General features: G+C 42.2%; 2 protein-coding genes across 22 annotated transcripts in view; one reads left to right on the top strand and one right to left on the bottom strand.

Moving 5' to 3' along the window:
• The window catches only part of LOC308472026 (uncharacterized protein), a gene marked incomplete at its 5' end in the record, with an annotated part of 286,484 nt that overhangs the window by 237,773 nt on the left and 24,035 nt on the right, over nucleotides 1-24,676 (top strand). For 6 of the 18 annotated variants that reach the window (XR_013983240.1, XR_013983241.1, XR_013983246.1 and 3 more), the window contains one exon: nucleotides 18,990-19,647. The exons of 2 other annotated variants lie outside the window; for them this stretch is intronic. Coding sequence is in view for 6 of the 16 variants with exons in the window: in XM_080996494.1 (XP_080852620.1) it covers nucleotides 18,990-19,054 (65 nt within the window). 10 more of the 18 variants (XR_013983245.1, XR_013983248.1, XM_080996493.1 and 7 more) reach the window with 7 other exon arrangements.
• Nucleotides 1-24,676, bottom strand: part of CACNA2D2 (calcium voltage-gated channel auxiliary subunit alpha2delta 2) — a 529,531-nt gene that overhangs the window by 28,186 nt on the left and 476,669 nt on the right. For 2 of the 4 annotated variants that reach the window (XM_080996408.1, XM_080996406.1), the window contains 6 exons: nucleotides 22,797-22,871; nucleotides 21,403-21,474; nucleotides 19,418-19,479; nucleotides 17,033-17,109; nucleotides 13,633-13,650; nucleotides 5,999-6,059 (listed from right to left, as the gene is read on the bottom strand). In XM_080996408.1, coding sequence (XP_080852534.1) covers nucleotides 5,999-6,059; nucleotides 13,633-13,650; nucleotides 17,033-17,109; nucleotides 19,418-19,479; nucleotides 21,403-21,474; nucleotides 22,797-22,871 — 365 coding nt within the window. The remainder of the gene's footprint in view (nucleotides 1-5,998; nucleotides 6,060-13,632; nucleotides 13,651-17,032; nucleotides 17,110-19,417; nucleotides 19,480-21,402; nucleotides 21,475-22,796; nucleotides 22,872-24,676) is intronic. The other 2 variants (XM_080996409.1, XM_080996407.1) reach the window with 1 other exon arrangement.

Raw genomic sequence — 24,676 nt, forward strand, 5'->3', positions numbered from 1 at the left:
ACTTTTTCGCTAATACATACCTTTTTGTACACATTACTTGGCTGGAGAACTGCACTGCAAAATTAGGTAGGTTTGCCTTTAAATGTGAACTGAATTGAATATCTCCCATCCCTATCCTTAACTCGCTTGTGTTAGGTTCTCCCTAAGGAGCAAGTGCATCCCCAAATAAACAAAATAGAAAGATACAAGGATGAGCCATGGCTGTCTACAAATGAAAGATGTATACACAGCGCAAGTCACTTATATAATGTGCCACTTTATGCAGGCCTAAATCTTTTTCATTGAGACTAGTCCAGCCAATCAACTTGCTGTGCTCATTTTGAACAATCATTCTGAGGTTCCTTCTTTGTATGCTTTCCCTACAGTACATTTACTGCTTCCTACATTGGCTTTAACTGTTTCACCCCATACTTTTCTGCAAATAATTATTTCTGACCTAAAGAGCAATGGACTGATGATGAAAAGAACTACAAGTTAGCACGGCACACCCGAGTTTTCCCAAACATGTGTTAGCAGTTAATAATAATGTGAGCGCTGGGCATTTACAAAAGAGAATCAAAAGGAAGAGATGTTTACTCCTTCATCTGCTCCCTCTATCCACCTACCCAATCGCCAAATCTCTCTCCTTTCAGTGGTCCTAGGAGGCAGGTGAGAGTAGCTGTTGGGAAGGATCAAGCCCACTACTACTTTTTAGATGCAAATATGCACCTCAACCTTGCACGAGTCTTATGAGGCAGACATGGAACTGGGAACTCTGTGTTTCCTTTAGAAAGTGTCCTTTCTCCTCATCCCTTCCCAGGCTTATTGAACAAAGCAGGAAGAATATAAGTGGAGCACACTGTAATCCAGTAGGCAAACAGACCAGCAGCAACAACGGTCCAAATTGCATTCACCATGTGTTGATGTATACACAGACACGCAAATACATAGGAAATGCCTTCTGATTCAACTGTGCACCCAGGAGCACCGGTAAAGTGAGCAGGACCATAATGCAAAGGGGAAAAGCGGCACATTAAGCACTTGGTGGCTGGAGTATGAAGAGCTGTGCTTAGGAGGCAATGAGCTTTGAGGCAAGATGGCTCAGTTTCTTGCATGAATTGAACTGCAACTTTGCACATGGGACTCCCTTTGTTATCGTCCTTTTGCAAGAGAGGAATAACGATACTCACCTGGACAAAATTTCTGGTGCGCCATTTGGCTTCACTTTTGAATGTTATTGAATTTGAAAGCTGCTTCTCCCATGAAGCTTCACACTTCAAGGACATGATAGTAGTGAGTGGAGAAGGAATGCATGAGAGAAAACCCTGAGGATCCGTTTCATTTGTAGAACAAATCAATATTCCATAGTGAACAGACGTTCTCTGGACAGTAACAGAGAACCACTCTTCACCCACAGCAAAAAGAGAATAAGGTGGGCAGCCATGCTTTGGATAGGAAAGCACATCCTTCATATAGATTGATAGGGGCTAAGTCTAGACTGTAGAAGGGCATGTATTTTCAGTACAGACTTGTATCCTCTCTCTCTTAAAAAACAACCCTACCCAGGTGATAATTCCTGCTCTTACAGACCCCACACTTCTAATGGGTTGTTGTCTATCGGAATTGCCTCCCCAGAGTGTGTGTTTGCATGCCTGCAAGTATATAAAAGACGGAGAATTATTTATTACACAGATCCTGCTGCAAATAACAGCTCTGTATTTGGCATTATGCCAGTATACGTCTGTCTCTGGAAGCTTTCCAAGAGCTGCAGCTGCAAAGTTCTTGTGAACATTCTTCACTTGCTGGCTTTGCATTGCCAGTAGCTAATGGCTAAGGATGGAGAGAGTGAGAGTGTGCCTGGCCTCATTCCTCACTGCCTCTCAGGAGTAAAAAGTAAAGGCGGACGTTCATTTAGAGGGCTCATGACAGCACACCATTGCACTTTCTGATGCTAGAAAAAAAGAGAAGTTACTGAGTTTGCCAATCACGGTTTATGGTAGCTCCAGAGGCCTTAAGGGTTTCTCACAGCTAACCACACTGGGAGAAAAAAATCCTCTACATATGGGAACATATGGGGCTTTTGCGAAAACTGCCGAATGAATATTCAGGCATTAAGGGGCTCATGCAGTGAGGGGAGAGTGGGAACATGCTAGTTGACCCCAGCTCTTCCTTTTGCCTCCCCCTTGCTGGCCCTGCCACCCTCCAATCATTGGAGGAAAAGTTTCATACCAGGAAGCCTACACAAATACAGCTGGCTTTCTGCTGTAGACCCTCTTCTCTTGTCCAACACAGAGAAGGCAATGGGAACAGTTAGGCAATCTTCACCTTAACTCATGTAATGCTAAATAGGTCTTAAAATAAACCTAATAAGAAGGCTTACCCAGTGGGTGAGGGCCATGTTTCTAGGTCACCTCCAGACTGCCACTATTTTGCAGGAAGGATTTAGTCACAAAAATGACACAGACACAGGCTTGGCCCAACCATGAAGTGGCAGAAGCCCCTGAGGCAGTGCATCCATGGGTGCCCTGCCGCCTCCGGCACTGGCGCTGACGTGGTGCCTAAATCTTGGAAGATCTCACCAGAAATTGGTGCCACTTTTCTGGTGGTGGAGGTGAGGGCAGCACATCCAGTTATGTCTCAAGCAGTGAAATGGGATGTGCTGCCCCTGCAGAAAAATGCACTAGAAAGTGTGGGGTAATTTTTGATTGACAGAAAGATGTGTAACCTCTACGCAAGCAAGTCAGGATGAATGCTGAATCAAGAGCAAACACCATATATAACCTACACACCAGCTGTGTTCACGGAAATCAGGATGATACTCTGGACTAGAGGGTACAACTCAAACCAATGGCTTCAAGTTACAAGCAAGGAGATTCTGACCAAACATTCAGAAAAACTTTCTGACAGTAAGAGCTGCTCAGCAGTGCAACAGACTCCCATGAGAGGCAGTGGACTCTCCTTCCTTGGAGGTTTTTAATTAGAGGTTGGATGGCCACCTGTCATGGCTGAGATTCCTGCATTGTGGGGGGTTGGACTAGATGACCCTTGGGTCTCTTCCAGCTCTAAGATTCTATGATTCTATGCTGAATAGACAGGGCAAATGGAAGAGCCTCTAATTCACAAAGCAAGAGCGAATCCACTTTATTCCCTGCTGTATCATACTGCTCCCAAGGAGGTAATCAGTGTGCATATCTTGTTAAGTTTGGCTTTCACAGAAAGCCTAAACCCTGAAGTAATTGTGCTTCAGTGTTCTGGAGACCACGCAATCAATTCCTCAACAAGTATCAGGTGTTGTGTAATTGAAGTCATTAACTGGTCAAACCAAGGAAGCTATATATCCATCATAGTGACTGGGCAATTACCTGTTGCGTTGCACTCACATTGTGAATCACTGGAGGTGCTAGTTTCATCAGTGCATGTTGCTTCTGTTACTTACTTCAATCTCATTAATACACTGTAGTTGAGCCAAATTCTTGCTACATTTCTCTAATGAGGGCTGAGAAAAACAGCAGTAGAGATGTACAGCAATACAGTGCACTCCACTTATACACCCCATATGTTTTTATGGACAGGCCTTTGTATTGAACAGGCACATTTTTTTGCACTCAAATGCTTCAAGCTAACCATTTATACTTCCTACCTGCCAGATTCTGGAAAATGAATGCAAATAGCACTTAAAATATGCTTGTAAGAAGAGATTGAATAAGAGTCAGGCCTCACCTGCAAATGTCTGTAATCACATTTTAGGAGAGGCAGCTGAGAAGCAAAGCTATTTTACTCTGCTAATTTCCTGACTTTCCATCAATATATTGCAAGTCCTCCTATGTGAGTATAAAATCATCTCGGCTGTCCACATAATTTTGTTTCTCAAAGACCTAGAAGTACACAACACTGCATCCACCAATATATCTACACAAATGTGTACAGATATATGTGCTTGCACGCCCACAAATAGATCATTAGTGATATATGGTTTCTGAAAATTACCATGGACTATTGGCCATATTAGTATTGATGAGATATCATACAGTCTCATTAGTATGCTGTTTGGTATTATTGGTGTTAAAGGGCTAACAGATGGTGCAGCTGAAACTCAAGTGCTATCATGTGACCTTCTGTATTATGACTTGACGGAACAGGAGTCTGTTTGTTCCGATGTAGCAAGAGACCTGATTAGACATTGTGTTGTAACGAACATTTTCCGAAGAATTTGTTTGCAGTGTTCTGGTTTCTATTTATAGAAAAAGTCTAACAAAATTGTAAATTTCCTAAAAAACAACAACATTAGATTCATGTATACATTTCACATTAGTGTGACTTTGAACACTGATTTGGATGCCGACTATGTAAAGCTCTTCACTTATAGTATGGATGCTAGTGATGGACTGCTGCTCACAGCACAGAGATGGGGAACTTGTGAGTCCCCAGAAGTTGTTAGACTATAGCTCCCATCAACCCTGACCACTGACCATGTTGGCAGGGGCTGATGGGAGTTGGAGTCCAACATCTGTTCACCTCTTATGCTATTATGTTCTCACTGATTATGCTTTGTGTAAGAGAAGCATCTTAGAATAGTAAATCTAATAGTTGTATAAATAAAAGTTAGAAATCAACACACCCTCTTCAGTATTATTCTTTTCTGTACAAAGCTGAATTTGTGGAGGGTTATCAAACCCATGTGATGTACAGAAATTCTCTTCCATTTTTAAAAATACCATATTAAAGACAGGAGGGACTAATAGGATCTCACCATTTCACTTTACCCAGATGCCAAATGTAACATCAGTTTATTGGATTTTGGCTGACATTTGCCAATAAACCCCCTTCTCTGTCTCCCTATGGCATTTCTATCTTGGCTTTCTTTGATAGCTCATGGCAGCAGCCATCGTTATTTGACCTTCCAATTTTACCCTCAGAACAACTCTGTCAGGTATGTTAGGCTGAAAGAGAACCCAAAGTCACTCAGTGAGCTTCATGACTAAGGCAGGCTTATGAAAGTGGCTTTGTGATTTTTTTACATATAGCAGTAGAATATTTTAGCATTCCTACTGTATTAATATGGCCTCACAAAGGTCTTTAGCAATACTGAATCATGTACATTTTGAAAATGCTTTCTGAACAACACCGTGTCTTTATGAAAGCTTGGAAGTATTTTCACTAATAAAAATAGTGCAGTGAGTGAGTGATTCATGCTATTGTGGTGTTTGTTTATCGTTAGGTATTTTTAAATTTTGGTATTTGTGAAATCCAAAAAGATAAACAAAAGTGACCCAGATCTATAATTTCTTTCTTAGAAAAAAACTGGCAAAACGCCAGCCTTGTGTTAAAAATCATTTGGTCAATAAATCATGGGTCAAACAAATGCTGTGTGATAGGTGCACCCAGTCAACCAAATCAAATAATGGGATATTTGGAGCAAACAACTCTTTGGGGTGGAAAATATTGGCTGAAATCATTCAGTGGGAAATCTAGATGGCATTGCACATGATACTCCTGCCTTCCAAAGAGGGCTTTTGGCTTAGACAAACACTGTGTATTATATATAAAAATGTATTTCAGATTTAACTAACATGATGGCATGATCTCAACATGATCCAAATAGGACTGACTTATTATTTTGTGAGTATTTTCAGAAACTATACCTATATATGTATGTGCACATAATATCTCATACGCAGGCATACATATATACTCTTCTTATGTAGGTGAGTGAACAGAAGGTGGGACCACTGCGCTGCCAACCACAGTGGCGTCTCAACAAGGTGCAGGTGGCAGCTGTAGTCTCAGAGTGGCACACAGGCAGACGACAGACACAAAAAAGAAGGAAAGGAAAATGATCAAGACTTTGGCACAATGAGGAGGTGTCAGCTCAGAAGGGTGGGAGTGATGAAGTAGAATATTTAAAAGGTGTGGCAGGGAGGGAAGTGGGGATGGGAAAGGGGGCTGAGTCAGTCCCAGGATCAGTGTTGAGGGGGGAGTGGTTGAATGGACACCTCAGCAAGCTCACACGCAAAGCTACCTTGGAGCAATGAATACATGTCCCTCGGACTCAAAGCTGTTTGGCAGCAGGTATTCAAAATCTGCAACAGAAAGGTAACGTTATCCGGCAGGGGTTTGAAATGAGGGAAGAAGAAGGCTTCAGTCTCAGAATGTGACAGAAGGTAGAAAAAGAGAAAAGGAAAAAGAGAAAGAGAGGAGTAAGGGGAGAGAGAGAAAGAGAGAAAGAGAGAAAGAGAGAAAGAGAGAAAGAGAGAAAGAAAGAAAGAAAGAAAGAAAGAAAGAAAGAAAGAAAGAAAATAGACAGGAATAAACAAAAGAGGCAAAACAACTGACTAGTTTTAACAAGAGAGAAAGGAGAGAAGATTCTTTGGTAACTAGCATCATACAAAGTTATAGCCAATATGGTGCCAACATTTGGAGGATTTTGATATTTTATTGTCTATATATATATATTTATATATATATTTAAAAATCATATAATTGAAATTAAATATGTTTGATAGATTGTATATGTATTGCTTTAGGGCTATACAGTTACATATACACATATACACACATATATATCCTCATATTTATACATATACATATATATATGTATGTTTGGTAGGTTATATGGACATCTCTCTCTTATTACGATATTAACAACAAAAATAAACCACATGCTCTGCTCATACGGAAAGAGAATTACCAAAACAATACTTTGTAAGAAAAATTATCTTTCAGGCATCAACATGGCCAAACCAGGGTCCTTTATGAAGACAGTCCAACCAAAGACTTACCCATCAGATAGAGGTAAAATGCAATGCATTGTCAAGAGTGCAGCAGCTGCCTTCTAGCTGACAGTGGTCTCAAAGCACTGCAATAGCCATCCCTCCCTAGTCCAAACATAGAACACATTCTCCAGATTTCATAGGAGCAAACTGATGCAACCATAGCAAGCACAGAGCAGCATATGTGCTCTTCCAATGCTGAATTTCCAGCTCTATTGGCTGATTGCTTGAATTTGTCTTTCTACCTGCCTGTCAGTTTGTGATATGTTCAGTACTCACTCTCTCTCATCTGCTTAACAGGCATTATTAAAACAAAGAACTAGATGTGCAAACAGTGCATATGCTAGATTAAGTTAAAGCTGTGCCCAGATGGCCTCTTGAAAGTCTCCAGCCTATTTCTGAACAGAGAAATTGGGAGGATCATTTCACTGATTTTTCCCAGTGTGAGAGGAGAAATCCTCCATTTATTTCTCTAGAATGGAGATCACCATTCACAGTGGCAGGTACAGGTACAGTTTCTCCACCCCTCCCAGCCAGTTCTTTTTCTGATGCTGCTAGAAATGAAAGCAGCCACAAATGTGTTGGCCACCTTGCCACTGATTTGCGTTCTCTACAACGCCACAGACCGACTGTTATTCTGGGGCAGTGTGTGTTTAGATGGCAGCCACCACAAAAAAGAAAAGAAAAGAAAAAGAATGGTGGTGAATATTTGGAGAAAATTTTGCATTGTAGTAAGCATCATGCCTGGCCTTTTTATTGCAAAAAAAGAAAATAAATAAAATAAAGCCTTGCTAAATGGGTCAGGCCTCCTCAATAGCCTGCTTCTTAAGGGAGAGCATATTCTCATTTTGAATTGAACTATCCTTCATAGATCACCAGGCCTATTGTTCCTAGAACAACCTCAACCAGGAGTTTCACGAAGAACTTAACAAGGATGGGAGAGGAAAATAAACCTGCAGGGCCATGTGGGAAAATTCCCATAGGGAAGTGCAGTAATCACTCCCTGAAACCATGCTATGAAGTAGGAACAAAACCACTGCAAACTAGTTCGTCCAGTTAACCCTTGGCAGATGGTCCTGACTGATACCATGGCCATTGCTTTCAACAGCTGCTGAGAGATCTAGGAGAATTAACAGGGCCATTGTTTCCTCTCTTGCTCCTGGTATGAGTCATCTACCAGGCAACTGAGTCAGTTTCCATCCACAACACATCCTGAAGTCAGTCTGAAACAGCCAGTTTCAACCAAAACGAGCCAAGCCAAGCTGGTTTTCTACCATCTGCTAGACCTACTTTGCCAGGAATCACAACTCTGAGATTAATTTGTAATTCCACAATATAAGGGAGAATGCTTTTCCAACAATGATCTTATCATCGTCTTGCCCTGATGAATTAAACCCTCATGCAATTATTTCAACCAATATTACTTCATCAGTCGAAATGGACAGAGAGAAATCAACAGGCATGTAGTGGGATGGGCCACAACCAATACAGGAAAGGGAGATAGAATCCTTATGGACCACAGCAAACATTGCTCCCCATCCAGCAACCTTATGTTGCTCCAATACTCAGCTAGAAGCAATTTGGACCAATAGGACCCACTGCCTCATCAAACCAAGCTTACATAATACCAGGACACCCCTTTCAATTCACCCCTATCCTAGCATGGATGGTATCTATATTATTTTGGCTGACTGAGCTCCCTGGAAGTAAAGGCCTCCATAGAGAACTAAAAAACAAACAAAAACAAAACACCACACGAATTCTTGAATTTGTCTAAATAATGGAAACCTAGCAGATCTCACTGCTCTCCCCCCAGAGCTCCCAGCTCCCCTATATCTAACCCTGGTCCACAAACATCTACCTCTGCCAGGCACATCTGAGCTCTAATCACCATCTCCACAGCATAGTAGCAATTAGCAATAATTAATTAACACTCCACACTTGGCAGCAGGATAGTGACAGCTCATAAGAGGACACAGAATTAACTGCACACCAGAATTTAATCTAAATTAATGGCTTAACTTAAAAAAACCCTTCTAAGGGATATAGCATAATGCCAAGTGAGGATAAAAAAAGTGCTGGAGAGCCACAGAATTAATCAGAGTAACCACGAAGGAACAATGGAACCTTATTCTCACCGTAGTGGAAGATATTAATAATATTACCAATAGGGAATATAACCAACTCTTACTGGGTAAACTTCTGGTGGTACATGTGATTGACTAAAATATCACCCGCCATCATTGGATGGGCTCAGTCCAGACAAAGGCCGAATGCCTATCAGAGAAAATGTAAGCATTCCCAATGAATATGCTAACTGCCATACCATGCTCAGTGAGCAGCCCTAAGGGAAGACGTAAAGGACAATCCCCTTTGACATCACTCTTTCAGCGGCAACCTGTTGGGAGTATTACCTCTGGCAAAGCCCTCAGATCTGAATGGTCCCTTCTGGAGATGCACCTCATCAGAGCATCCTGGGGTGCCTGCTGGCTCTTCCTTGCAGAGCACAGGAATGGAGGGGTTTGGACACTCACCCCAGCTGACTCACTTCTGCTGTCACTCACAGGGCTGTGGTGGAGAGAGAAGCCCCCCGGATGGGAATCTGGAGGTAGGTAGTTGTTAAAGTCTCTCACTCTTGCTCTTCTTCTGCCGGTCTGGAATGTGCTCCAGTAAGAGTCCTCCATGGTCCACACAATCAATGCTGTTGAAGCTTCCACTGAGCTGAATGCTCCCCAGTTCAACTAAAAGCTTAATACCTTTGCTTCTTCTGCATCTGAACAATATATATATATAAAGCAGAATAGCCCTGGACAACAAGAATAGGGAACCCTCCAGATGCTGCTGGATGCCAACTTCTATTAGCCCCAACTAGCATGGCCAATAATCCAATATTATCTGGAGGGTCATAGGTTCCCCATCCTGTTGCACAGCTTTCCTAAAGGAGCAGCAAAAGGATTCAGGCAGCCAAAGAGGCTGACAATGTGCCTAGAGCAATACAATGCAACTGTGTGCTTATGGGCAGCTGCCTGAGGTCCAAGACACAGTTTAGCACACTTCTCTTCATGCTATATGAGCCTGTCTGCTTATGTCCTTCACCACACCTGACGTGCTGCTGTACAGAGTGTGGGAGCATTATTTAACTGTGCTGCAAATTATATGCAATATCTCTAACATAAAAATCCACTTAATCCCCCCCCCCCCCAAAAAAAAACTATTTTGCTATTTTTATTCTTAAGGGCGGAGGAAGAAATATTTAGAGGACTGCCTCCAATAAATCTGTACAACTGAATGTTAGTGTCTCTAGGGAAAACGATTTCATATATGAATTCCTTTGACTTTCTCCTCCTAGCATTCTGCACTTCAACAGTGTTCGCTACTGGAGACCCCAAGAAAGTGAATGAGATTTATAGTGCTCTGCTTTGACGATTAGAGCAATGGGGGATCTTATCAATTCAGCAACATTTTAACCAGAAGGTGATACAGATGAAGCACACTGGTCACCCTAAAGAAGCTTATAGGATTTTTGCTTAGTTCTATGGAAGGAACAGTAGCAGTCAAATTTATTGCTCATTTTTGTATATTCTCCCTAGCCTGTAGCATCATAGTATTTTAGCTCTTCATTCAGCAATCTGAACATCTTTTGGTTTGACTACATAGCCCACTCTTGTGGCTGAAACAAAATGAGGGATAGCTGTTGCAGGCTTTCCTCTGAAGGACACCCACTCACTTTTAATCACCGTCCAAGCAACCTTACCACAGTTATGCATTTGTCTTAGCAGCAAATTGTCCGTTCAAGCATATCCATATCAAGACATTGATTGTGAGACCACTAAAACGCCTCTCCTTCCCCCACCAATATCTCCCACAATGCATTACAAGACATACGTGGCCCTTTGTCAGGGCAGCACAGCCATAGGTTGGACTGCTATTTTCGAACAGGACTAAAAGGCAGGGTCTGGATACAAGCCAATGAAAGGAGGAAGAGGAAAGGAATACAAAAACACTAAGTAATTATTCCATCAGCATTGCCATTACAGGGTCACCGGGAACAGGCAGCTCAATGCTGATAGAACAGGGCTGATGACGACAGACAGAACCTTAGTGCTTGAGGTCAGGTCCCTGCTGATAACTCTTTGGTGCCACAATGTGCCAGCTACCCATACATGAACGGTGTCTCTTCCTTCCACTCTGTGTTTACAGCAAACACTTATTTTATGTCTATCTGCACACACCTTCCCAACTGCTAGGCACCTTAAGGCATAAAACGTAAATGGATGAAATAGTCAGTATGCTTAACCCCCCACCCCACCCCAAATTCTATTTACTGGCACATCTCTGTTTCTGGATCCACTGGTCCAGGTTGTAAGAATGCATGTATTCTTGGGTAGTGACAAGGATGACTGAGAAGATCAGAGGGCAGCATATGCATGAAGATAGCTCTCTAAATTCAATTCATTTTGCTTTTGTGTGAATGGTAAACTCTTCACCGCACAGACTTTGCCAACTCAGGCCACGTTAAAGGACCTTTAACCCTGGGAATAACTGACAGTATAGTTGGTCCCTGTTTCAGCTTTGCCCTTGCCAAAATCAGAGTTCCAATCATGGCTTTCATGTAACCCGGGCTGTGTACACACTTCCGTTTACTCTGCACCCAGGGCACTTCCACCACTGATTTATGAAGCTGTGTACCCATGGCATTAGCCATGATCCACATCTATCCTGCCATTTCTTCAGAAACACTGCATTTGGATGTGTTTTCTCCCAAACCAGCTTCAATCCAATTGGAAAACGTAAGCCATATGAAGACATCCATGCCCACTGATGTGGACAGGCAGTGGGTGACCAGGAAAAGCATCCAACTGCACTGACATGCAAATGCAAATTGAAATGTAGCAAAAAGGGGAAAAGAGAGACCTTGCTGCATTTTAAACTGATAATGTGCAAACAGCCTTAGACCATAACATAAGGAGTGCTCTAGGATGCCTTTGTTCCTCATTGTCAATATTTTGCTTTTGCTACGGAGCAGTCTTTAATAACTCTTTGCTTCTTCTGCTCATGCCATAGCTGGATGAAATGCTGCAGTGGATGCTGAGGTTGCACATTCCTCTACACCAGGGATGGGGAACATGGTGCTCTCCAGATGTTGCTGGACTCCAACAGCCAGCAGAGCCCATGGTCAGGGATAAATGGATGTTGTAGTTCCAAAGCATCTGGAGGGCCACAGGTTCCCCATCTTCACTGAGCTCATTATTTAGCAATACAGAACCCTGATAACAGTGGCATCCGCATTCTAAAGGGTCTGCCTCAGTGTAGGTGGCCTACAAGACAGTGGCCTTGGAATTTTATCGTAGAAAGCTTCCAAGACCCAGAAAGGTCTCCTGGTATTCTTAATGTCCCATGTACACATATTCATGTTCATAATTGGGGGAGATGACCAGCAGATCCTATTTTGTGTTCAAAGTGAAGTGCAACTGCTCTGCAATTCTCAGGACTTGACCCACAAGAGAAGGAGGAAACAGAAATCGATGGAGACCCAGGCTCTATCTATAACCCCCAAAATGCAAAACAGGATGCAAAACAGTTTTAGCCTAAGGTGCCAGATAGACTGCAACTGGATTCTGAAGGTGCTGAATCAAGACCCTTGTGAGAAATTTACCACATCAAATTTAGTAAATTATCTTCACGCTGTACCCTTTATCTATGGGAAGCTAAGGGACAGTTATTGTTAATGAAGTATTGTTGCTAGCTGCAACTTGCGAGGGTTATGTCTTTTGGGGAAACAACTTTGATCTGCATGTAGCTAGGGTATGGACAGATCAGTCTATTTATGTGCCCACAACAATTTCACATTCCTTTACTCATTAGTCCAGCCCAGCCCATTTGTGAATTCATCTGTGAATTTTTTAAGGTTTGTATGAAAATTGGTGTTTAAATAAGTGTTCAACTATGTTCTTAAATAGTATTTGATCACAAAATACATTTTTAAACCCCTATTTATCTTAAGGCACACATTTCTAAATGCATTTTATCCTAAAGTATTTATTTTAATGCATTCTGGTGCATTTTTTTTATAGCTGAGACCTGTCCTGCAAAATTCTAAGGACTCTGATGTCCTGATCTGTGTGTTCATCCAGGAGGTGTGAATTAGGTCTGTTTGCTTGGAAATGCAGACCAAAATAAGTCCTCCTCCATCCCTACACACGCTGTGGACCTGTCTGAGATTTCTATTTTCCCTGCTGTTTCAGTACTCAAGAAGCCTAAATATTTTCTTGCGGAAGTGATATTGGACTCCATTTCCAAACACTTCTCAGTCTGAAGGTCTCTGCACAGCCCTGTCCCATTCAGGTTGAGTTGTCTTCAAGAGGAAGGAAAGCACAGGGACAAGGATAGGGGAAGAAGATTTGTAGGGTAGGCGTGAGACAGGAGAGGAGAAAGGAAGGAAGGGCGTGAGGGAGGCATTTTTGCAGGGAGAAAGAAGAGCAGGATATTAAAACTAGCTACAAAAAACCTTATTGAATTCAAACATAACAATTCCATATGAAGTTGGCTCGTCTTAAACGGATTGAGTCTCTGAGCAATGCACAGGGAAGGAGTGGGGAGATCAGTAGTGGTGAAGCTATTATGAACATAACAAGACATGTTGCTTTCAAAAAAAGGGTGAACGAGTTTGAGGGGAGGAAGTGGAGGAGCAGGAGACAGGGAGGAACAGTTTGGTGGTGGTTTGCAAGGTTAGGCGTGGCAAACGGGCAAGGTAATGGGCAAGCAGGCCGGGTAAGTGGTGAGGGGGAACGGTGAAGGTTTGGAGTGACGGGTGGGGGTACTGGACACGGGTGAGGAGAAGGGGGTGGTGGAAGGGGAGTGGTCTAAGACTGAAAATACTTGCCCTTCAATTTGCTTGGTACTGTGTGAATCCATCAGAGAGAGAAAGCAAGAAAAAACAAACAAAAAACAGAAAACAAAAAAGGGGGGTTGGGTGGAAAGGGGAAGGGGTACAAACAATATTTTATTCAATGGCTGTTTGAATAAAAATATTGTGTATCATAATCATACCGAAAGGAAACCTCTTGCAAAAAACGACATGAAAAAGAAACCAAAAATTAAAAAAAGAATAATAAAAGTACCAATAAAAAGGCCACAGTAATAAAATAATAAAAAATGTATAGATATAACTAGATAAATAGATATATATTATATAACCAACAGAAAAAATGAAATTCAGTAGCAAACAGTTTGCAACAGTCTTGATATAGAAATGTTCTTACTGAGTTAGCAGACCATGCAAAATTCAAGATTAACAAAGGATACATACAGAGAGAGAGAGAGAGAAAGAGAGAGGGAAAAGGAAAAGAAACAAAGGGACAAAAGAGAGGGCGAGGGTGTGGTGAGCCTGGGTCTGTTTGTGAAGTGTGTGGGTGCAACTGTCTTCAGGAAGAGAACCTTAAAGGTGGAGGAACATTGGAAACAGACCACTTGTGGAGAGAAGGTCTGGTTATTATTATTATTATTACTATTGATAGCGCTGTGGTCTAAACCATTGAGCCTCTTGAACTTGCTGATCGTAAGGTTGGTGGTTTGAATCTCCACAATGGGGTGAGCTCCCGTTGCTCTGTCCCAGCTTCTGCCAACCTAGCAGTTCGAAAGCACATCAGTGCAAGTAGATAAAAATGTACCACTGCAGCAGGAAGGTAAATGGCATTTCTTTGCACTCTGGCACTTGTCACGGTGTTCTGTTGTGCCAGAAGAGGTTTAATCATGCTGGCCACATGACCCAGAAAGCTGTCTGTGGACAAACGGTGGCTCCCTCGGCCTGAAGCGAGATGGGCGCCGTACCCCATAGTCGAATTTGACCGGACTTAACCATCCAGGGGTCCTTTTCCTATTATTATTATTTCTTAATTTTCTTTTGCAAACACAACCAAAAAGACTGAGCCTCGCCCTTCCTCCTCAAATTATGCTACATGGAGGGAAACTATATGACCACTTTAAAAAGAAATGGAAAACTTGATAAGAAGGTGTGGGTGACCTTCTGACGAGGTGGTGCAGCAGGAGTAGCCACTAGCAGTGGTTCTGGAAGGACCAAAGGTGATAGCGATTGTGGGAAATGTCGCCGCATCTGTATATTAAACTCAACACAACATTCAGGGGAGCGGCTGTGTCTCAGTGGTAGAGTGCATGCCTTGGAAGTGAAAGGCTCCAGGTTTAACCCCTGGCACCTGCAGATAGGGCTGGGAAACACCACTGTCCAAGACCGCAGAGAGCCACTGCCAGTCAGTGTCAACAGTACTGAGTCAGATGGACAAACGGTCTAACTTGGTGTAAAGCAGAGTCCTACCTTTCTAAGGGAGCCTACTCCCTAGAGTACCTACTCTAGGCTGCCGCAGATGAGGTGGGATTGTGCCTTAACCAGTGCTGTTGAGAAAGGAAACATAAAAGTGCATAAAGCTGCACATTAAGCCCTGGGCACCAATGCTGCAGAATAATTCTGTGAGCCACCATCCTGGTCTGGTTGTGATATTGACAGATCCTTTCTCTCCAGTTTCATTACTGAGCTTGAATCAGACAACAGTGGATTTCAGGGACTGAACAACCACTGTGCCATTTAGATTGCAAGTTCTGAAGCTCTTACTGCACAGTGTACAGCAGCCCTTCTCTGAAGGAGATGATGTAACTTCTGGACATAAAACCCAGAACACAGTGGCCAGAGCAGGATCTTGCAAGGAACCACCAGGGAGAAAAGGCATCCTCTGTTCTAGGTGTTTGTGGGAGATGCTGTCTCGCTGAGATCATATAGTATACTCATGGAGGCATGAGCAGGCAGGAAGAAAATGACTGATTAGAACATGCAGGGAACCTTATTTGATTCATACATGCTGGTACTGTCCTCTCATGGTACTGTACCACCAAAGAAAATATATGGGAGCATTTATTTATTTGAAAGTACCTATCACTTAGAAATGTTCTATGTTTTAATATCTATCATACGAGGAAAAAGGATTGCTAGGATATTTTCCCCTAAAACTGTAGCTTTTTTATGTGGATGGAAAGTAAGAAAGAAATATTAAAAGAATATACAACATTATTCAGGAAGACTATCATGAATTGCTGAATTAACTTTCAGTCCATGTTTTGAGTTTAACATGAGTGTAAAGTCCAGAATCTAGGATGATCCCTCTGTTGAATCTGCTTCAGAGACAAATACAGCCAACATAGGAGTACGTTTTACTCTGTTAGACCCAGTGACCTAGATTACTCATGTTCATCAATTTCAGTGGTTCTACTCTGAGTAAAACTTATTTGAAAACCACCTATGGATTTAAAAAAATGTTTTACAGTGCAATACTATGCAGAAGTAAACCTCACTGAGTTCAATGGGACTTATTCTTAGGTAAGTGCACCCAGAATCACAGCCTCAATGTCTTTTTTGAAGATGGGTTACACTTTATTTAAATAAAAGCTAACATGTTGATAACCAGACCAGAGCTATCATGTGAAGCACTTTGGAAGATATTGGCACTATTTGACATAAAATCTGCTATTCAAGTGCTAAGGAACTCCTTTAGGAATGAAATTTTGAGCAACTACAAGTAATGCAGTGTGTGTGCGTGCATGCGTGCGTGTAGTATGGGACTTACAGAAGGTAAAGGAAAAGAAAGAAAAAGATAAGAAAGGAGAGAGATTACAGAGACAGAGGGATAAACACAGGAAGAAAAAGAGACACAGCCAGAATCACTCAGAGCAGGATGTTAGAGACGCCCTTGGAAGTCCATCCCACCCTGCGATGAGAGAGTAGGGCCCAGGATCACACACAAGGGTAGGCTAACACACAAGTACACAGATTAATTGTAAATTAGTTAGGAAAAAATAAATCCAAAATTTAAATAAAAATAATAATGGCTTGAAACAAACAAAACAAAACATGCAAACTTTCCCAGCTTTCAAATTAACTGGCTGCTACAGAGTTATCACCTGGTACATAAAAAGCATTTAAAGCAGCAACTCAACCTCATCTCCCCTGGATGTTTTTTAAAGGTTTTAGTTTGTTTTATGCAAAGTGTCACGGGAAATCTTCACATCCCCAGGAAGCCTGCGTTATTCTTCCAGGAATAAAACGAAACCTCCTCTTCTTCTATGTGTAGGGTTGCTCTTATTTTTCATTTGATAAACGTTGTAAAAAGTGACTCTGGCGCTTTGTTTTCTCTTATTAGCCATCCTTAGGCTAGCTGGTGGGTTCAGGGTCACAGAGCACGCGAAAGGCCAACAGCAAACGGGAAGTATCTACTTACACTTCACCTGGAGAATCTGGTCGTTGAGAATAGCTTGGATGTAATACGTGTTGTAGTGCGGCAAGACCAAACCAAGGCTGGTAAAGGGGAAAGAGAGAAAAATAGTGTTTCTGAAATTGCTGTGATAATTAGGCACAAAATGGTTTGTACAGTTGCTAGCAATTGATGGCTGAAGACATGGGCAAAAACAAGAGCAGGGATGTAATATATTGACCACCCAGTATAGTACTTTAGTGAGCTATTGACACAGGATGACCATTGGGTCTGTCAGGAATGGAGCATAGTGTATTTTAACTATCACCTTCCCAGGGGGTGGATAAACTGGACCTTTATTTGCGGCACAAACTGAGGCATGGGGGTGCAGTGGAGCCAAAGAGATAATAACACAGATTAGAGGAGATGAGAACAGGCATTGACTTCTGTCTAGGGTTTCCAAGGAGCCAGGGCTTACAAGCACTTCCTCGTAATGGGGTCCATCGGCCATAGCAGGTACAGAACCTGCCCTGAGACTAGCAACAGTTATTAAAAATATATATGGAGATGCACAACAAACAAGGCACATTTCTAATTCTGTACATCTATTCTTCAGGGCAGCTTTCCCCAATCTGGTGCCCTCCATGTGTTTTTGAACGACAACACTCATGATTGAAACAAAATAAAAAAAATTCTTCCAGTAGCACCTTAGAGACCAACTAAGTATGTTATTGGCATGAGCCAACTTCTTCTTCAGATGCACACGAAAGCTCATACCAAAAACAAACTTAGTTGCTACCTACCTGTAACAAGCACTCATCATCGCTGCCCATTGGGCATGATGGCTGGGGCTGAAGGGAGTGTGGGAGTCTTTGAGCAACTCTAGGATAAGAAGTCCTGAAGGACCCTTAATTATGTAGCTGGGCTGAACAGGTTCTTCTGTCTCAAATAGGCCAAGCAGTTATTGTGCTTTATAATGTCAACATCAACTGCACTAGGAAATCCCTGGGGAATATGTGTATTTGCAACAAACAACTGTGCACTAGGTGGCAGCCTCACCAAACACTTTCAGGCTTCAGTACTCAAAACAATGCCTCGAGCTACCATTAAAGTAGGGCAGCTCTCTCATTTTTGTCACAATTTAAATGCACAAAAATAAGCATGTTTCTTTTAAAACGCATTATTATTAACTGAGAAGGGCACTGTGCATTAGAAACAGCTGCATTTTACCCTCCTCCATATTGCATTTCCACACATCTTATAACAATGGGTGCAATGCACAGCTCCTCAAGAACAAAGATGCTCAAACCTTTTCAATGGATCCATCAAGATAAGGATTCTGCAGTACTTCTTCTCAGGACTGCCATTACTCACTTACTGTCACTGAATAGTTATTTTTGCCCAATTGTTTGCACCCCATTGGTTTTGGAAAGGTTCTGATAATCGTGTGTTGTATTCTACTCTGCCAGCACTAGAGTTTATTAATGAATGAGGGGTATGGAAAATATTATAAGGCAATTTGCTACTAAATCCTAGTTATCTATTTATCTATCCATCCAGCCTCATGGATCTTTTTACATGTGGGAGTAACTCTTCAAAATTATTCAGAAAGTCATTATATCATTGCCCCACTATGACTCCACTTTGAATAAAGCTCCTTTGCCTAAAACTTTATACCAGCTTAATAACGGATATTATTGCCAACTGCTGGGTTTTTGTCACAAATGTAAGCATCACATAGGATTATGAGAAGCACAATCAAATGGCAAGAACAGAAAAAGCAGACCTTACATTTTAAAAAAGCTGACTATATTCACTTTGTTTTTCCTAGTTGAATAGTAAAGCTGTAAAATGTGACAGCTGTATGTGTCATACAGGCTGAGAAAGTGTACCCCCCTCTGCAAATAATTTCTTTACAAATCTTACTATTTTTAGGTGTGGATAATGAAAGTTAAGATGTAAATTAAGATTCTTGGTATTACAGGTGTTGCAGCCATGGATCGGACAGCTAAGGAACAACCCATTATTACTGGCTCAGGCTTGTTGTGAAGATAAAATGGGGAAGGAGGAGAACGATGGATGCCACCTTGAGCTCCTTGGAGGAAAGGTGGGATATAAATGCAATCAACCAACCAACCAACCAACCAACCAACTGTATCTGTCTAGACACCATCCTGAGCAGCATCCTGGTGCTGATGAAGAGATGCCAGCCAGATCCATTGGATCTACATCAGCCACTAGCCACAATGGCTATATTCTACCTCCACTGTTGGAGGCAGAGATCCCTACTGCCTTCTAAATAGCTCTCTTGAGATTCTGAAGCACTCTTTCGGATCATCATTCATGGTGGAGGTTCAGCTGAATAAGACGAGGGAAGCTATTACTCCATGCTGCTTCTTGTTAGCTCCTTACCTGTAGTTTGTGCTTTTGATAGGAGCCCAGGTATAGGTCCTATAGACTTTATCTATGTATCTCTGGAAGGTCAAAGGTGAAGAAATAAGAGTGAGAGCAATTATTATTATTATTATTATTATTATTATTATTACTTCCATACTTTAATAAAGCTATCGGGGCATCACACAGCAAAATAGTAAAAACACCAATATTAATTCACAATAAAAATTAAAGAATATTCATTATAACCAGTCTTTTATGTTCTTTTATTTAGATTGACTGTGAGTCTTCCAAAACCTGCATTCCAGAAGTCTTCCCAATTGCTTCATTGCTCTTAGGCTCCTCAGAAAACAAAGGAGCCGGTTGGGTTCAAGTCAATGTAAGAGCATGCCTAGGAGCAATTGTGGAAACTGCATGAACATGGTGCCACTCTGGATCGATATCAAAAACCAGAATGATGATGTAATAATCCAGAACAGCTTTTGCGCTCTCTCTCTCTCTCTCTCTCTCTCTACTAGTAAATTGGCAAGCCAGCAGCTGTGCCGCTAGCTCACTGCCACATTGCATGAAACTGAAGCCTCAAACAATGGTGAAAAATGATGGCTTCCACTACTGTTTCCAACAACTCTGATTGCACCACAAGGGCAGCCATTTCTTTTCCAGTACAAAGTCCCCAGAAGCTGAAGCAGAAACTATTGTTTCAAGGTGTCATTTGAGGTTTCAAATCATGCAGTCCTGCAGTGAATCAACTTGGCAGCAGAGCTGCAGACTCCGGCTATGGGAGATGGCTATGGAGACTGTCATGATGTGTGCCTGCCCTTCTAAATTTACTACTACTCTCATCTCTGTATCCCATTGGGTGATTAGAATCTATATAGAAGCTCCAGGAATGCAGAATGGAAACTGCCCCAGTGGTCTCAGGAATCCATCTGGATCCATCAACCTCTGAGAGAGAGCCATCCTACTAGATTCCCAATCCTTGTGGAAATACATAGTCAGTGAAAACCTAAATCTTATAAGGAACTGGTCTAACCATGACAAATGAGCCAACAGAATCTTATCCAAATCCAGATCACTATCCTGCTGAATCAAGAGCACCAGGCCCAGAGTATGGCTTGCCACAAGTGTTGGGATGATGGTATGTTGGGGCAACCCCATGGCTGCCATGGCAGCCATGAAATCCTGAACTGCATCTGACAAGGCAGACTTCGTCTATATACTGCAGACTTCTAGAACAATGGCAAAATGCCCCAAATCACTGCAATCGTCTCACGCAAGGAGAATGCTTCCACAATGGCTGAGCACTAACAGGTCCTGATTACCCAAAACCAGGTATAAGCATTCAGGAGCCAGATCCAACTTAACCACCACCCTGGAGAGGGAGATGGAATGTATATAGACTCCAGTAACACCTTTCCAAGCTTTCCAAACTTGGTTGGCACTGTACCAAAAGTACGGTGCACAAAGCCAAGGAGGTCATAATCTCCCAGCTTCTTCCATTCACATTTTGCAAATACAAGTCAGGTTGGATTTCTCACCCAAGATCAAGTCCTGAACGACAGCTGTTTTTTGTCATTTTGTGCCTTTAAGCTAGCCATTAACGAGAATGGTAAAGCCTCTTCTATAGAACTTGGAAAGCCATTACCAGGCAGAGAAGAAAACCACCTTCAACCTTTTCAGACCTGGGACCCACTTTTAACCCAAACATGCAATTGGGGACTCATTTCTTAAACTTTCCCCATATATCTGAATGGTTGTAGTGGTTCTGTTGCAACCTACACTGGATCAGGCTGTGGCCCAGTAGTTGAGTGGTCTACATGGGCTAATGGGTTAACTCAATATAAGTCAACTTCAAGGGTTTTTATGTTTACTCCCAACCTTCATGCATTCCTTCTCTATTAAGGACCAAGCAAACTGATCCAGTCTTTTAAAACTCCTGGTTACACAGACCAATTCACTCTTATGTTTGCTAAACAATCTGAAAGTTCACCACAAGATTTTACCTCATCTTGGGACTTGACCAGAGTCTTGATGTATCGCTGATCCTTAAATCCATCTATCATGCTTCTCCGGATCTGGAGTGGGGGGCGGGGGTGGGGGGGGGAAGGACGTGAAAGGAGGCATTGCACATGGCTGAGTGCCAGAGATTGCACATAGCAATTGGACATCTTTCTTCCCTCTATAGATAACTGTTTTAATATTCTAAAATAGGTAATTAAAAGGAGAGTTCTCTACTCATGTTTTCCAACTGGATGCTGAGAAAGTCCAGAATACTAGTCTCAAGGATGGAGATAGGATTTATACCCCAAGATGCTCCCTACCCTTCTCCCTGTGCAATCTCTCAGTTATGGCATAAACACAGGGCACCATTTTTCATTGGCCAAGGAACAGATCCCATATGCAAGTTCTGTGAAAATACATCAGGATTGTAACCTGGGATACATGGCCAGGCCTCTAAGGGCTGTTTCATGTCTGGCAATTCCTGTGCAGATAACACTTTCACGTAGCAGCTTGCACACTCCCCCTATATACACATCACATGTACACGGGGCAAGAAGCCCTTGTTTGATGATTGATTATTATGGTATGAGGCAAAACAGACATGAATATATTTGATAAGGATGGGGTAGACCTTTGATTCAGTTCACATTTAAAGGTGAACCCACATAATTCACGCTTTCCAAAACAATACACAAAGCATAGCCATCCTTCACTGGTTTTTTTCAGTGCAGTTCTCCAGCTAAATAACGTGTACAAAAATACATATAATAAGGCAAAGTGTGCATTAAAATTGATGGAAGTAACATATACAATTGCACCACATTGGGGAAAATTGCTTTTCAAAAATATTAGGCAAAAATTACAAACAAAAATGTATGTATTAAGAGAAATTTGCACTAAATTGCTGATGAATTTTCATGAGGACTTTTTTTAAAAAAATGCAATCTGACACGGAAATGTGACATACTGAACTCAAGACTGGGAAAATGAGACACTGAGAGAAACCAAAACTGACATATCTGCCCATCCCTGGTCCTACATGTTGGCATATTTACTGGGTAAGTGCATTTTGCTACATGGAAGTGTAAGGTACTCATGATGTACATATATCTGAGCAGTCATTGCCTACTGCTGCCATTACTGGGAATCTTGTTGAAACGGTAGCATTCACTTTATTGAGGAAGATGAATTGCTGTTTAATATGGGGACACATCTGCAGATGAACCCATGGTGGAATCTTACTTTTCTGCAGCGAGCGAAATGCTTCTACAAAGCTATAAGCATATTCACAATTTGCTTATAGCTTTGCTTTTGGCCACATGCCCACGACTTAATAGTCTTGTATGCACTTAACTTCCTAAAACAGAACAGACCCCACCTCGGAGATTCCACTTACCTCCTCTTTATTCTCGTCCTCTAGTTCAGCATCAAGGAAGTCCAGGGTCACAGGTTCCTGGAATTCTCCCCCCTCCTTACATTTTGCAGTTGAGAAAATAGAAGCACAGAATTTACCAAAAAAAGGTCTCTCTCATCCTCAAGCATCTCTCTCCCCCCCCCCCCCCATTGATAGCAAGGACATACAAAGTTAATGAACTAACCTGGACTCTGCAATCATAATCTGAGGCCCTTTTTCATGGGCCTCCCTCATGAGAAATCTGGAGGGTGGCAATATGAGAGTGGACCTTTTTTTGCGGAATGCTCTCCCCAGGGAGGCTTACCTGGTGCCTTCGTTACCTGTATTTAGGCATCAGGAAAAAACACTCCTCCCAGGCCTTTGGCGAATTAAATTATCTATGGTCTTTTAAACTGCTTGTGTGTGGGGGGGTATTGTTTTTGTTTGTTACTATGCTATATAGTTTTGTGTTTTTATATTGTGAACAACCCTGCAATCCTTGGATGAAGGGCAGTATAGAAATTCAACAAAAAGGTAATTTATCTAGGGCTGAGTGTGCCAAGATGAAATGGTGGTTCTACCTGAAGAGAGATACTTGTGCAAAAGTTGACTGAGTTCAGGCCAAGCACAGAAAATGCATCGAGTCTTGGGTGGCGGTGGTGGTGCTACTCTGCTGAGCAATTTAAATGGTTATTGATCAGAGTGAGACTGAGGCAAGTGAATAAATTGGTGCTCTTTCTGTCCGTCTCTGCCACATCACTTGCCTATTAATAACACTGATGAACTGAGTTGGAAGTTTCTGCCAATGAAACATATCTCACTCTGATCGCTGCCATTTCTCAGTGCCCTAATTCCTGGCTGGCCTCTTAATGATAGATTTATCTGAACGGTATCTGAGCTGGAAGCCTGTTTTCCTTGCCCCACCCTGATAGATGTAGAGCGTCCCCTGAGATAAATTAGCCTGGGGCTCCTCACTCACTCCTCCTTGTGTGCGTGTTTAATATCCCAAGGAAGTAATATTTCATAAAAAGGGGCCAGCTAATTCCTGTCTACACCTGCCAGGAGTAGAAGGGAAGTCCATATATCACATCCCTGAGAGGTGGCAATTAGCGCTCTGTGGCTGACAAGAACACCATTTCCTGCTCCGCATTAAGTACAGCAAATGGCTCCCAGCGTTGGAGTGGTGAATAATTAGCTGAACTCTAGATTAATTTAATTCCCAAGCACCTAGGACCAGCCCTGCCCAGTTTCCCCAGTCATCATTCATCCGCCATGTTAAAACAAATAGGTTGTGCAAATACAAGCAAAGAACGAACAAGCAGAGAAGTCACAGTTGCGAGACGCGGACTGTGCCCATCTACACACACTGCACAATGGGAGTCCTGCAGATCATATACTGATTCTCTGTTTGCTGAACACCACAGACCATAATCCTCCTCTCCTGAGAAGACAAGAGCCGCTGCAGGGCCAACTCATGCCTCTGGCTGATATGAAATCTCTTATTGCTGCTGCCTTCCATCAGTCTGGGCAATTTGTTGTTGAGGGAGATGATGAGATCCTCCCCCTCTGCTAACGGACTGGCTGACACCCAAGGTACTCACCGGCTCTTGGGTCGGAGTGTTTGGCACGCATGGAGGCAGCTGGTAGGAGTGAGACATGCAGCCACAGAGAAATCTGTTGATGGTCTACATTTCGCCTCAGAGAATTGGCAGATGGAAATGCTCCATCTGTTGGCACACCCTTACAGGACAATCCTTTGCATGTCTAATCACTCTCTGATTTTCCTTGCCCACATCCCACTGAGTTCAGTGGGGTTTTCTCCCAGTCTTAATCTCCCACTTTTTGAAAACATTCGATTTGCCCTTTAATGGCTTGCTTGTATC

The sequence above is a fragment of the Podarcis pityusensis genome (genome assembly GCF_964106645.2).
Source record: "Podarcis pityusensis genome assembly, chromosome: 2".
NCBI lineage: Eukaryota > Metazoa > Chordata > Lepidosauria > Squamata > Lacertidae > Podarcis > Podarcis pityusensis.